The sequence below is a fragment of the Elgaria multicarinata genome, chromosome 2 (assembly GCF_023053635.1).
Source record: "Elgaria multicarinata webbii isolate HBS135686 ecotype San Diego chromosome 2, rElgMul1.1.pri, whole genome shotgun sequence".
NCBI lineage: Eukaryota > Metazoa > Chordata > Lepidosauria > Squamata > Anguidae > Elgaria > Elgaria multicarinata.
The window spans coordinates 162,956,263-162,970,640 of NC_086172.1; the positions used below are offsets into that span (position 1 = coordinate 162,956,263).

Consider the following 14,378-nt stretch of genomic DNA (forward strand, 5'->3'; position numbering starts at 1 on the left):
TGATAGCATGCTGTCGGTATCAACATATTTACCTACAGCACTGGACATCTGTCAGACAACTGAAAATGTTCTTTTAAAAATGGGTGTTTTTTTGTTTGTTTTTACTAAAAATGGAAAATGACCAACATTTGTATCTGAAAACCAAGACCCATAAAAGAGCAGCAAAGACCCATCACCAATATCACAAGCCAAGACTTCCCCATATTCAGAATGCTGCAAGCTTAAATTTCTTAGATATGTCTACCTTAATGAAAGTTCTTGGTGAGCTGTTGTGACCAGCCAGCTAGAAGGGAACAAGAGAATATTATACAACTCAAATTCTATTGAAAATCAAAACATTTTTTTAAAAAATATATATGTAAAAATGACATTCTAAACTTTACAAAGACTCCCCCTACACAAATTTATGTCTCTCCTTTTTGCATCAAAATAACTTGTGGTTGTGGGTGAGATACACAGCACAAACAATTCAAGTATACATGTGAGAGTTGCGATACGATACATCAGAATTTCTTACAGGATGCCTAAAACAATGAGATTGCAAAAAAGAATGGGTAGCACTGCCTGTTTCACAAGGGTAAGGCAGAAGAAACCCAGATACCAATTAGTATAAAACTGGCATGGGGGAAAATATTCAAATGCCACAGATTTCAGTATTCAATACCCCAGCTTATATTTATGTAAAGAGAAGGGTTTATGAGTTCGACTGGAATAGGTGCAGCACCAGATGCTGTTTGGATGAAGCGGTGCAAATTGGAATTCATAATTGACAGCAGAGAGATAATGCTACAGGGGAAGTATGATGAATAGCAGGGGATCGTTAATAAGCAGTTTCGCTTGACAATTTCAGGATGCAAAATTAACAATTGTAAAAATATTTAGCATCAGCGCCTCTGTGGGGTACAAACAGCAAAAGCTATGTGTGGCACCGTGGGGCTTTGTGTTCTACAGGGACAAAGAAACTGAGCTGAAATAAGCCACATCATTAATATCCCAAAATGGCTGCCTTTTCTGTTCTTCCCAGCAAAGAAAAGGTGTCTGAAAGTTTGCCTGCAACTGGGGGAGAGGGGGACAGCAGAAGAGGGATTGTCATTCTCAAAATCCTACATTAGGCAAAAATACCTGTCGAAATAGGGCGTAGAATTACATCATCACAACCATGAGCAAACCATGTTGGTGGAACATAGAAACACGTTGATGTTCCCGGTAGGACTCCCCAGGATCTGCACTCAAAACCAGCCCCTGTTGACCTCTTTCTCCCACTGGCTTCTATGGGGCTGCAATGGGAAATACTATGTACCTCCTCCTTTTTCCATGAGTGCGGGACATCAAATGCACACACCCACTTCAGCAGTGTTGTGGGTCCAAGAGACATAAACTCTAATGGCATCTATAATAAGAGAGGATGTGTGTCTGTCTGTCCTTTCGCTTGCGCCATAGCACCAAGACTGTGACACTTAGACACTTGAAACTCAGCATGCATACTATGTGAACCCTAGTGGTGTGTGTCTCTGGGCTATTTTTTTTTAAAAAATAATTAATTGTAATTCATTTAAATGCACCCATGTAGTTGAAGCCTGCAATAACACCTACAGCCACTATGGCCAGACTTTCCTAACTAGCACATAGTTTTGCAGTCCATTCAGTTTGAACCCATGGGAGATTAGTAGGCCGAAGGACAGAGTTATAGGGATGGGTGAACTCACATAAATCCAATTCATCGCTCACCCTGTCGCCACCACAAGCTTTTTTGAGGCCTGGTGAGGCCTGACGAGTGCTTGGCAACCGTCTGCCCTCGCTCCGGAAATTACGTATTTTCTCCGTTGCGTAAATAACAGCCATAAAGGCACCATTTACACAAGAGTAAAGGTGCGAACGCAAGGAGGGGGAATGCGCACAACAGTGGAGACTCCGGAAATTGCACATTTCCCCTGTTGTGTAAATGGCAGCCAGAAAGGCCCCATTTATGCAATGGGGGGGAACGTAATTTCTGGAGCCTCTATTGTGGTGCACAATGGACAGACATGAGGGAGTTCATTGGCATCCTGGACTCAGTCGGGTGCCCATGACATCCCTAGTTATACGGCTCTCTGCTCTTGGACCAAACATCTTAGGGGAATGGACTGGTCAAACACCTCTCTTAGAGGGCTATAGGGGTACAAGCGGTCATGGCTTCACTCAGATGGGGCAGGCACAATGTGTCCAACTCTGATAGCTGAGTAAGATTGTTTGAAGGCTTTACTGTATCAGAGTAACAGGTCTTCCAACCCATGTGAAACTGGGGATGTCTGCTAGTTTACATATGGTATTATTACATTTATATTTAGCCCTTTCTCCAAAGATCTCAGAGAGACATTGCAGCTGAACAATAGCTCTTAGGCTAACAATAACTGTTAGACTAAGATATTGGGTGACTTGCCACAGGATATTGTTGGGTTACCTTAATGGCTGATATTAAGAAACAGAATGCACATGGGGTGCTACAAATAAATAAATAAATAAATTCCTCAGCATAATCTAATACTGGTTACAGAATTTGGATTTCCTGATGTCAAACTTGAGCCCTGAAAGTTCCTTTGAATGGAGAGTTGATCTGACTGGACTAGTTAGGTCAGCTTTTAAACCAACAAAGTACAGTCAGAAATTTGAAATTTCACACAGTGCCTGTAGCCCCGTGTGGCAAACCACAGGAGGTTGGAGAGTCCTCTGTTCAGGGAAATATCCCCAAGCTCCAGAGTCACTCTGCCCCATCCAGGATACCCATTTCCCTCTCCCAACTTGCAAGGGCTCTAAAACTTCCAGGTCAGGCTGGGACTTCACCTAAGTAAGAGGAGTCTGCACTTTGTATGACTCCTGGTTCATGATTCTTGGTTCCTGGCTACTGGTAAGGAAACTCCCCAGGCACAGCTCTAGCACCTGAATAGATGCTCGCCTCTCCCCGCGATCAGCAAAACCTATGATAACTAAGGCAAATGTACTATTTTTTTATTAGCATAAGTACACACAGAAAGCAAAACTACCCTGCAAGATAAACTAGGCAAAAATAAGGGAGTTATGTAAGTATGTCTTGTTTCTAGCCTTTGTAAGCCAGTCTGGGAGCCTTTTTAGCCCTTTTGCGGGGTGCTACAAATAAATAAATAAATAAAATCCTCAGCATAATCTAATACTGGTTACAGAATTTGGATTTCCTGATGTCAGGCTCATGCCCTACCCAAGCTCAGGGTGGACCATGAGGAGGAGGAAGAGGAGGAGATTGGGATTCCATGACAAACCCCACTCCAGCAGACGACATGGGGCTCCCAGAGATGCCCTAGCTAGGGTCCCAAAGAACCCCTTCAAAGCCATCCCCATCCCTGATGTGGCTGTCTCTCCTCTCCTCCCTATGGCTCTCTGGAGTATGAATGAGAATCGTCAAAATGCCCACCTGGCTGCCAGAATACCTTTTTGTCCTGGGTCCCCTCAAGCACAATGGAAGGACCCAACTGCAGTAATTGAACCAAGCTGACAGCAAGTATATAAAATCTCAGTCTCCTCCCAGATCTTGCTACATTAACAGCTCCCATCAGAGGTAGTATGCCTATGTACACCAGTTCCTGGGGAACACAACCAGGATGGTGCTATTGCACTTGTGTTCTACTTGTGGGTTTCCCCTATGTGAGCAGAACGTTAAATGAGATGGACCGTTGGCCTGATCCAGCATGGCTCTTCCTGGGTTCTTATGTGCCATTGCTCTAGCTAGGTGCTCAAAATACCTAAGTCTTGAGCACATCACCCTGGGTCTCCTCAGGCATAATGATCTATTTGGGAAGAGGGAAAGGACCCAGCTGCAGGGGTTGAACCAAGCTGAGAGCAAGTATAGAAACTCTCCATCTATTCCCAGACCTTGCTAGGTTAACAGCTCCCACTGAACCAGTATCGGAGGTATTGTTCTTATTCTTATTATTTATTACATTTATATCCCGCCTTTTTTCCTCAAGGAACCCAAGGCGGCATACATAAGCATCTTCCTCTCCATTTTATCCTCACAACAACAACAATCTTATGAGGTAGGCTCGGCTGAGAGTCTGTGACTGGCCCAAAGTCACCCAGTGAGCTTCCATGGCTGAGTGAAGACTAGAACTCGGATCTCCTGACTCCCAGTCCAACAATTTAGCCACTATGCCACACTGGCCTATGTACACCAGTTGCTGGGGAAAACAACCAGGATGGTGCTATTGTACTTGTGGGTTTCCAACAAGCATCTGGTTGGCCTCTGTGTGAACAGAATGTTGGATGAGATGGACCCTTGGCCTGATCCTTCATGGCTCTTCTTATGTTCTTATGCACCATTGCTCTAGCTGTGTGCTCAAGACACATAGGCACAGCATTTTAATACTTTTTTTATTAGCACAAGTACGCACAGCTCTGAACATCATACGGTACAACAGTTCAAGCTACAAGCTAACTAGCAGTTTACCTTATTGGACTCTAGGGAGAGGCTGAAGGTAGGAAACGTGTGGTCCCCCGCTCCATTATTATGAGTCACTCACTCTCCAGCTTGAAATTGGCCTCGTGTTATCGTACATTAAAATAATAACAATTTCCGCCCCCATAAACAGGAGGGGACTAGGGGGAAATAAGGAGAGGTTTGCAATTTTATGTTACTTGTGGGAGAGATATGCACGGCTCCTTGAGGAAATAACTGCCACATTACAAAGCTAACAAGCACAGACTGGAATAGGATCCTTGGGGGAGGGAGGGGGCACTAATACTGATCACTAATTAGAGGTCTGTATTAAAGGCACAAGCATAGGAGGGGGAACTAAAAGTGGCCATCTAAGCGGCAGCAGAAGAAATAATCTAGTTATTACTGCGGAAGAAGAAGAAGAAAGCTTTCAGTTTGTTAAACCTAGGGTGACCATATGGAAAGGAGGACAGGGCTCCTGTATCTTTAACAAGTTGTATAGAAAAGAGAATTTCAGAAGGTGTCGTTTCTATGCATGCAGCACCGGGTGAAATCCATCAGAATAGGATGCACCATGCATCTAGCACACAGGAATCCATGCCAGAATAAGTTTGCAAGCCTTTAGAGGGCCACAAGAACTTTTGCTGTAACAGATTAATATGGTCGGAGGTTTCCCCCCACTTTGAATGCAATACACACTTGCATGAATGGATCTGACACTCCACGTGGGACTGAGTCAATGTTCGCCAGGGTAGCAGAGGCTGTGGAGGTGAGCAACGGGTGGCAGCTGGCACACTACTGCAGAGGCAAAGAGCACCTACACAAGAGGAGACCAAACCTAAATCCCAGGCTCATGGATCTGTGGAAAGTATCTTGGGATGTGGCACCACTAAGAAACTCAAAGCTTTCATGGCAATCATGTCATGATCTCAGCGACAAACTTCCTTCCACTTTTCCATCTTGCTGACTCGTCATTGAAATGTGTGCCCAGTTGAAATCTGGGCTTTTTTCCGGGTCAGGGGCAACCAATGAATGTGGAGGCACTCTCTGACCTGGAAAATCCTCTGGGAAGGCTGGATCTGAATAGAGATGACAAACCTGCTGATATCTTGACAGCTGATCCCATGCAAGCAAAGCGAGATCAAAGTCAAACTCACAAAACTAGAACAGAGGGACTTAAAATTTATGCCAGTGGCAGGCTAGTGCTGCACAGAACGCAGAAGTAATATTTCCAGAAGGACCAAACCTTAAATAAAATGGAGAAGCCATCCATCTTAAACAACCTGGTTGACATGATCATCACAGCCCTCTGTGGCTTATTTATTCATGCTGCAACTGCGTCTTGTTGCGTCATCCGAAGCTAATGATGGTGGGTTGTTGGCATGTTTAACAAACCACCCACAACCTTAAAATAATCCATGGATTCTAGGGGGCTTGTTAACTATCTCACAGTGGGTTGTGCTGCATGCCGAGTGACTTTTTAATATTGAAGCTGCATCCATAGCTTGTCGTGTGATCCAAAACTGGCAAGGGTGGATTGTTGAGATAGTTAACAAGCCACCTAGAATCCATGGATTGTTTTAAGGTTGTGGGTGGTTTGTTAAACATGCCAACAACCCGCCGTCATTAGCTTCGGATCACACAACAAGACGCAGTTGCAGCATGAATATTCAAAATGGCCGCCCCGCAGTCCACTGTGGCTTGAATAAGCCACGGTGTCTGCTATGGCAAAGTACAGAATCCCAGACATATCAGCAAGGCTGGCCAGTAACACCTTTGTCTTAATTTGCATAATTTGTTCCAAAGATACTGGGAATTGAACCTGTGACCTTTTATATGGCAATAGCCCCTTCCCCATAGAGATGGAAACACATATAGGCCCCATTCAGAAGACACCTTAAACTACCGCTTTAACCATGGTGGTTAAGCTAGTAAACTGGGTCATGTTCAGAAGACACCTTAAACCATGGCTTTAACCACGGTGACTAAGGCAAAAAGCCATACTTTAAGGTGTCTTTTGAACACAGCCCTGGCTTTCTGGCATAACCACTGTGGTAAAGCCATGGTTTAAGGTGTCTTCTGAACATGACCCAGTTTACTAGCTTAACTACCATGGTTAAAGCGGTAGTTTAAGGTGTCTTCTGAATGGGGCCTATATGTGTTTCCATTACCGTGTAATGAAAAGACTTGTCGACCTATAACATCCTTCCCCAACTGCATGCCCTCCAGATGTGTTTGTCCCTATGCAGTCCCTATGCTGGTTGGTGGATGCTGGGAGTTGTAGTCCAACAAATCTGGAAGACATCATGTCGGGAAAGGATGACCTACAAGGTTGTCGATCTATTAGGTGGGAGATACAGGGGTAAAAGGAAATCACACACAATGACACACATTCCATAGTTCTAGTGAATTAAATTTGCTATGACTCATCTGCGATTTCTTCCCAGAATTGAACATGACAAACCACTGAGGTAAATGCATTAGCACAAGACTATTTTTAGCAGTCCTCCTGTGCAGGACTGAACTGCACAGATCAAGGGCACAATCCACAAAACTGTGCGTGGAGCTACACGGCTGTCGCTGCTTCTTAATGAGCTTCCAGGCATATGGAGAATTTGCACCATTATTATTATTATTATTTATTTATATAGCACCATCAATGTACATGGTGCTGTACAGAGTAAAACAGTAAAACAGTAAATAGCAAGACCCTGCCGCTTAGGCTTACATTCTAATTAAATCATGGTAAAACAATAAGGAGTGGAAGAGAATGCAAACAGGCACAGGGTAGGGTAAACAGGCACAGGGTAGGGTAAAACTAACAGTATAAAGTCCAAACAACATCAAGTTTTAAAAGCTTTAGGAAAGAGAAAGTTTTTTAGCTGAGCTTTAAAAGCTGCGATTGAACTTGTAGATCTCAAATGTTCTGGAAGAGCGTTCCAGGCGTAAGGGGCAGCAGAAGAAAATTGCACCAGAGGTGCAAAAGCAGCATCTTTGCCTTAATTTGTCCAGATTGTCCCAATGCCAGGATTCTGGATCACAGAATGTGGGCTGAACATTTTTATATTCTCTCTACCCACACACATGCACTGAATAGACAATCCCGCTCTTAAGGAGCCCTTTCCCATATATCATTTCCCCAAATATATATCACAAGCTAACTTGCATCCTAATCCAACCGTTCTCCATCTTTCTGAGCCCTGCCTTTTATAACCACTTCTGGGTTTGGTGTTCAGTTTTGGCTACGCCTAGGTGCGAAGCCAGCCCAAATGGGAGTGCCAAACTCCGTGCGCCGGTTTTCTTTAAAGCTGACAAATGTCCCATGGAGTAGCCTGGGCCGCTAACAAGACCACCAGCTGAACTGGAGTCTGATCCCGGTGCGCTTTTATCCTTACATGTTGACATTCAATGGTTCTTGGAAAGCTGGCTGCTCGCTGGTAGGAAGTTGTGTCGACAAGACCCCCAGAGTGATGAAATCCGAGGTCCTAAGTATCCAGCAATGCCGGTGCATTAAGAGATTAGCGACTCGCTGGTGATTATGGAAGTCTACCTGGCATCTTTCCAAGCGCTAAACGCGGACGCAAAAAGGGGGAAAAAATATACTGCTTCATCTAAGGTAATTCGATCTTCCAGCTGCAAACTATACTGCAAGCTTTGTAAAAAAAAAAAGAAAGGGGGAGCGTTCCACACAGAAAGCCTTTGCTGGCGTCTGTCTCTCCCAGGAAACAAGTTACTTGACCTGTTCGGGGAGTGCTCTGTGATGTGTCAGGGCTCCCTTTGTGCCTCCTTCAGAAAAAAAAAAAAAGAGGTTGGGGTAGGATTTATAAATGTGCCTCATCACTCCACACTCCTTGACATCTCTGTAGTCTTTCAGCACATGCGAAGACAGAATGCTGGTCTCATGTGAATAAAAGGATACGTTCCAGAGCTTCCTTTGAACCTGCCATGTCTGTTGTCAGCGACACTGTTGATGTACATTTTTCAGGATATTCGTTTTAGTTCTGGGTGTTTTCTTTTCTTTTTTAAAAAAGCACACAACTTTGTAATTGGACTAACCAGAAAGCTTCTTCATTTTTAGACTGGACCCATTTAAATGTCTTCTTCTACATAGTTTGCCATCATTTCATTTATTTGTTGAAAACCTAGGTCATTACACTGTTTTAAAAGCTACAGGATTAAAACTTGTTATACAGTTAGGGGAACTGGTTCAGGCATCCACCTATATAACGACACTCCAGAAGTTGCCTGAGTGCTCAGAGTTGGTTGAAAAGCACATGCTTTTTATGCATAAGGGATCATTATTTTATTATGCAGTCACAGACACATTAGGCATAAAATAGAAGGTTAGGAACATAAGAAGCTACCTTATATAAAATCAGACTATTTGTCCATCTAACCTGGTATTGTTATGTGTGATAAGTAGGTTGTCCATGGCCTCAAGTAGAAGTTTTTGTGATTGTTATAAGGCATCTCTGTATGTTCATAGGTGTGCAATGATGCGCACTATGACACGGGGCAGCCAATGCTGGGCCACAGTCAAGGGCCCTCAGAAGAAGGAGAGGGAGCATTGATCCACTTGCTTTCTCAACGATGGAGAAAGAGGGGCCAAACTGGTTCACAGGATACAGCTTCCAGTATGTTCCTGCTGTGATGGTGAATGTGTGGTCCTCCAGATGTTGTTGGACTGCAACTTTAAGAGCTAGTGTGGTGTAGCAGTTAGACTGTTGGACTCGGAGTTGGGAGATCCAGGTTCTACTCCCCACTCGGCCATGGAAGCTCAGAGTGACTTTGGGTCACTCAAAGACTCTCAGCCCAATTTACCTCACAGGGTTGTTGTTGTGGGGATAAAGAGGAGAGGAGGAGGATTATGTACTCTGCCTTGTGTTCACTGGAGAAAAGGCGGGGTATAAATCATCATCATCATCATTTATAACCTGCCTTTCTTCCTCCAAGGAAACCAATAATAATAATAATAATAATAATAATAATAATAATAATAATAATAATAATATAATGCCTCATCACCAGTTAGGCTGCCTAGGGCTGATGAGCACTGCAATCCACATCAGGGCAGGGGAGCATGTCCTTCAGTTCTGTGTTACTGCATCAGGTGTAGTAATTCTTCAACAGTTTATTAGTTTGGATTACCAGGTCCATCATATGCAGCCTTTCTATATGAAAACACATGCTGGCAACCCCTGCAAATGTGATGATGTCTATGATTGTTGCGTTAACTGGCCTTGTTTATTCTTTTGTATTAAAAAGAGAGTTTCTGCCAAGGAAAACAGGGAGGGGGGGGACCTGTGAAATTCTAACTGGGACATTTTTCCAGCAGTTGCCTAACTTGAGGACTAATTGCAACCCAAATAAGCTTTGGTGTGAACACCATGTGCTAATAAGACTTATATCCCTAGGTTGTTGGTCTTTTTTTTTTTTTTTCATTGCCCATGCACTTTTCACCTATTCATTATTGATCCTGCTTTTGACCTCGTATAAAAAGGGGCAAACAGATAAAGTACTCCCTGTTTTGTCACTCGCACAAAGCAGGAAGGAGTCAGGCCAAGGGCGTATTGAACAGGGAACCAGTTACGAAAATCCAATCCATGGCTTGTCACCTAGCAACAAGCCACATTGTCCAAAAGAGCGGAACTACTTTTTTAGTTTGTTTAAATGGCTAATGCTTTGCTTTCTTGTAATGAAATCCACATGTCTTTACAACAATTACCTGGGTACATCGCAGGAAACAGGATTTTAAAACTGCTCTCTAAAAAAATGACCTATTAGTGCCTTACATTTCAACATCAATTGCGTAATGCTGAGATTCACATCTTTCACAGATTTAAGGCTGCAATCCTATACCCACTTTATTTATTTATTTATTTATTTATTTATTACATTTTTATACTGCCCAAATAGCCAAAGCTCTCTGGGCGGTTCACTTATCTGGTAGTAAGCCCCATTGAACTCAACAGGGCTGACTTCTGAGCAGGCATGTATAGGATTGCAGTATAGAACAGGGCTCTGGTTTACTGTTAAAATCTCCATTCACAGCCTGAGATGTCTCCCCATGATGTATTATTGAAGGTCCTTCCCAAGGGTGACCACATGAAAAGGAGGACAGGGCTCTTGTATCTTTTTACAATTGTATTGAAAAGGGAATTTCAGCAGGTGTCATTTGTATATATGGAGAACCTGGAGAAATTCCCTCTTCATCACAACAGTTAAAGCTGCAGGTGCCCTGCCCTCTTTTAAATCTGCTCACTCTAGTATAGCTCCTGCAGCTTTAACTGTTGTGATAAAGAGGGAATTTTACCAAGTTCTCCATATATACAAATGAAACCTGCTGAAATTACCTTGTCTATACAACGGTTAAAGATACAGGAGCCCTGTCCTCCTTTTCATATGGCCATCCTATGACCTTCCCCATCTGTGATATGCAATTAGTCTGCAATAGCCCAGCCCCGCACTGATTTAAGAGGACACAGCAGGCCTTTCAAGGTGCCAGGTTTACCTCCAACTTCACTGCATCCTAGGCATATCCTGTTCAAATCATCTCAGTTTGCATGGCTGGGGAAAGGACCCCTGTCTTAAATCTCAGAGAGTCTCTGCCTCTCAGAGTAGACAATACCAGGCAAGATGGCCCAATGGTCTGACCCAATATAAAGCAGCTTATATTCATTTTCCCTGAATTTGGTGCCAGAGATCCTAGAAAAACATAATTCATGGTCCCGGAACATGTCTCAGAATCATCTGCAAGGTGCAAGGCAGTGTGTGGGCCTGTTCAGACAACACACTAAGCCATGGTTAGGCTGCAAACCCTTTTGAAGCAAATGGTTAGTGACCATGTTTAAAAAGTGGTTATGTTGCCACCATGGTTTGGAATGGTTTACAAGACACACTAAGTCATGGTTCACATGACATGATAAACCATAAAGTTTATCTCAAAGTGCTTAACCACCGTGGCTTAGCATGTCATCTGCATGTCATACAGGGTCTATGTGTGTGTAGGAGGGAGGGTATTTATTGTAGGAAAACAAGTCTGATAAGAAAAAGTTGAAGGAACTGGATATGTTTTGCCTGGAGAAGGCTATGTTTTCCAGCTGGTAAAGATGACAGGGCTCCTGCATCTGTAATAGTTGAGTAGACGAGGATATTTCAGCAGGTGTACCTTACATATCTATCCTCTTTTGTGTCTGGCCACCCTACCAGTGAAGGCAAACATGGTAAAATTCTTCAAACACCTAAGGGGCAGTCACATAGAAGAGGGCAATGATTTGTCTGCTGCCCTTCCAGGACTAGATGTAATATGCTTTAGTTATAGGAGGGTAGATTTTGTTTGAACATTAGGGTACAGTTCTTTACAGTGAGAACAGTTCAACAATGGAACCAATTCCTAGAGGGGTGGTCGGCTCTTCCTTACTGCGACCTTTAAGCAGAGGCTGAACAACCTTCTCTTGGGGATGTTCTAGCTCTGGGTTTCCTACATTGGGCAGAAGGTTGGACTAGAGAGCCTACAATTCCAGTGGGGGCTGGGGGCTCCAATTTCAATGGGGCTGTGATTACAACCTGGGTTTCAGTCAGAACTAGCCAGAACTCTAAAAGAGCCACCCAAGGTGTGGAACCCATTTTGGGCTAGGTTTCAGCACTTGGATAGCTTCCTTGGAGTTCTGGCTGTTCTGACAAAAAAAACCCACGAAAATGGAATCATGGCTCTACTGAAATTAGAGCCACCAGCTTCCACTGTACAATTCCCACTCTAACTCCTATGATTCCAGGTCTTAATGATCTGATAACAACATTATAACTTTTTCATTTTAAGAACAGAAGATGAGCCCTGCTGGATCAGACCAGGGGTCCATCTAATCCAGAATTCTGTTCACACAGTGGCCAACCAGCTGCCTACAGGAAGTCCATAATCAGGCCATGAGAGAAAAGGCACCTGCCTGCCCATGTTACAAAGCAAGTGGGGGTACAAAGGCCTCTGAGGCAGCATATAGTCATCAGGATTAGTAACCATCGATAGCCTTCTCCTCCATGAATTCGTCTAATCCACTTTTAAAGCTATCCAAATCGGTGGCCGTTGCCATATGTTGTGGTAGCGAATTCCAGGTTTACTATGCACTGTGTGAAGAAGTCCTTCCTTTTATCTGTCCTAAATCTCTCACCAATCAATTTCATGGGATGACTCCAGGTTCTAGTATTATGAGAGAGGGAGAAAAAAATTCTCCACATCGACTTTCTCCATACCACATGAATGATGTTTAGACATTTTAAAAAAATACACTTGGCTTATGCAGTTTATTATACAAGCATGTTTTATAACAAAAATATTGATATATTTATTCTGCATTTCCCTGATGTAGGAAGTGCATTGGATTATAATAAATATTTTTCTCATTTACCCTATTGTTTTTTTTACACGTCAATATGACAGCCCCTTAGGTAGGTGTTTGAAGAGTTCTACTCTTGTGGGAATTGATGTCCTACAAAGACTTCTCCAACTGTATGATCCTACATTTAAAATATGTATACCATCTATTTACATCCAATTATCTTCAAGGCAGTATACAGTAAAATAAAAATAGAGTATAATAAACCTGGCATAAAAAACAAAATTACAGAACACAACTGATAAAATAAAGCACTAAAAATCATAAGAAAAACCAGGAAACATCATAGTGTGTGTGCCAGGATTCCCTTGTTAATAGCATGGATGACTAATATTCAGCCACCATGGAGTCTGAAGCAGGGCTTCCTGGGAGTATCGTAAAGGGTGCAAAGTTTGTATGATGAAAGGTTCTTCCTGAGATATGCAGTTCCCAGGCAATTTAACACTTTAAAAGTGAAAGTGTGGTATAACCAACAACCAACGGATAGATAATTTCCAACTACTATTTAAATAGTAAGTATTAAATGCTAATTTAGTTATATAATACTAATTAATTTAAACATTTAAAAGAACTGTACACAAAACAACAAACAAACAAAAGGCAGGATTCCCAATCTTTCTGAGCTAGTGAGCACATTTAGAATTTTGAGGAGTGTTGTGGCTGCTCTTACAAAACGGCCACCCAAGGGAAAGGGTGCTTAGCTATGGTGACCATATGGAAAGGAGGACAGGGCTCCTGTGTCTTTAACAGTTGTATTGAAAAGGGAATTTCAGCAGGTATCATTTGTATGCATGCAGCGCCTGGTGAAATTTCATCTCCATCACAATAGTTAAAGCTGCAGGAGCTATATTAGAGTGACCAGATACAAAAGAGGACAGGGCTCTTGCAGCTTTAACCATTGTGATAAAGAAGGAATTTCACCAGGTGCAGCATGCATACAAAAAAGACTGCTGAAATTCCCTTTTCTATGCAACTGTTAAAGATACAGGAGCCCTGTCCTCCTTTTCATATGGTCACCCTAGCTTAGCGATTCGTAAAATGGCTGCCATGTTGGACATGGACAGTCACAAAACACCCATTTCCCCAAAGGCAAATTGGTGAGACTAAGTAAAGTAACTTACCCAACCACTTAAATACAAGGCAGAGTCTGAGCTCCCAAATACAAAACCACTCTTTTGAACCCAAATAGGAGGAGAATGTCAGTCTCCCTGTTACTTTTTAACTAAAAAAAAAACTTAAGAAAAAATTAAAAAAAATCAGTAGGGAAAAGGAGCCTGGTGAATGCCCCCAAAAATGTCTGTGATCACGGTGGGCCCCATGGTCACTACATTGGAGACCCCAGCACAAAACATTATTCTGGTTATTTTATTATTGTTATTATTTATTTATTTATTTATTTATTTATTTATTTATTTGATTTGTACCTCTCCTTTCTTCCCAAAAATGGCAAGGTGGCTTACAGGCACAATTAAAACTGATTAAACAATAAAATGATACATTAAAATAAAATAAAAGCATAAGAATTAGAGGCAATCATGATCATC

General features: G+C 42.6%; 1 protein-coding gene across 2 annotated transcripts in view; it reads right to left on the minus strand.

Annotated features, from left to right (window-relative positions):
* Positions 1 to 14,378, minus strand: part of CCDC85C (coiled-coil domain containing 85C) — a 198,297-nt gene that overhangs the window by 56,475 nt on the left and 127,444 nt on the right. The window contains exon 3 of one of the 2 annotated variants that reach the window (XM_063118050.1): positions 245 to 283. The exons of the other annotated variant lie outside the window; for it this stretch is intronic. Within the exon in view, the coding sequence (XP_062974120.1) occupies positions 245 to 283 (39 nt within the window). The remainder of the gene's footprint in view (positions 1 to 244; positions 284 to 14,378) is intronic. 2 annotated transcript variants of the gene reach the window in all.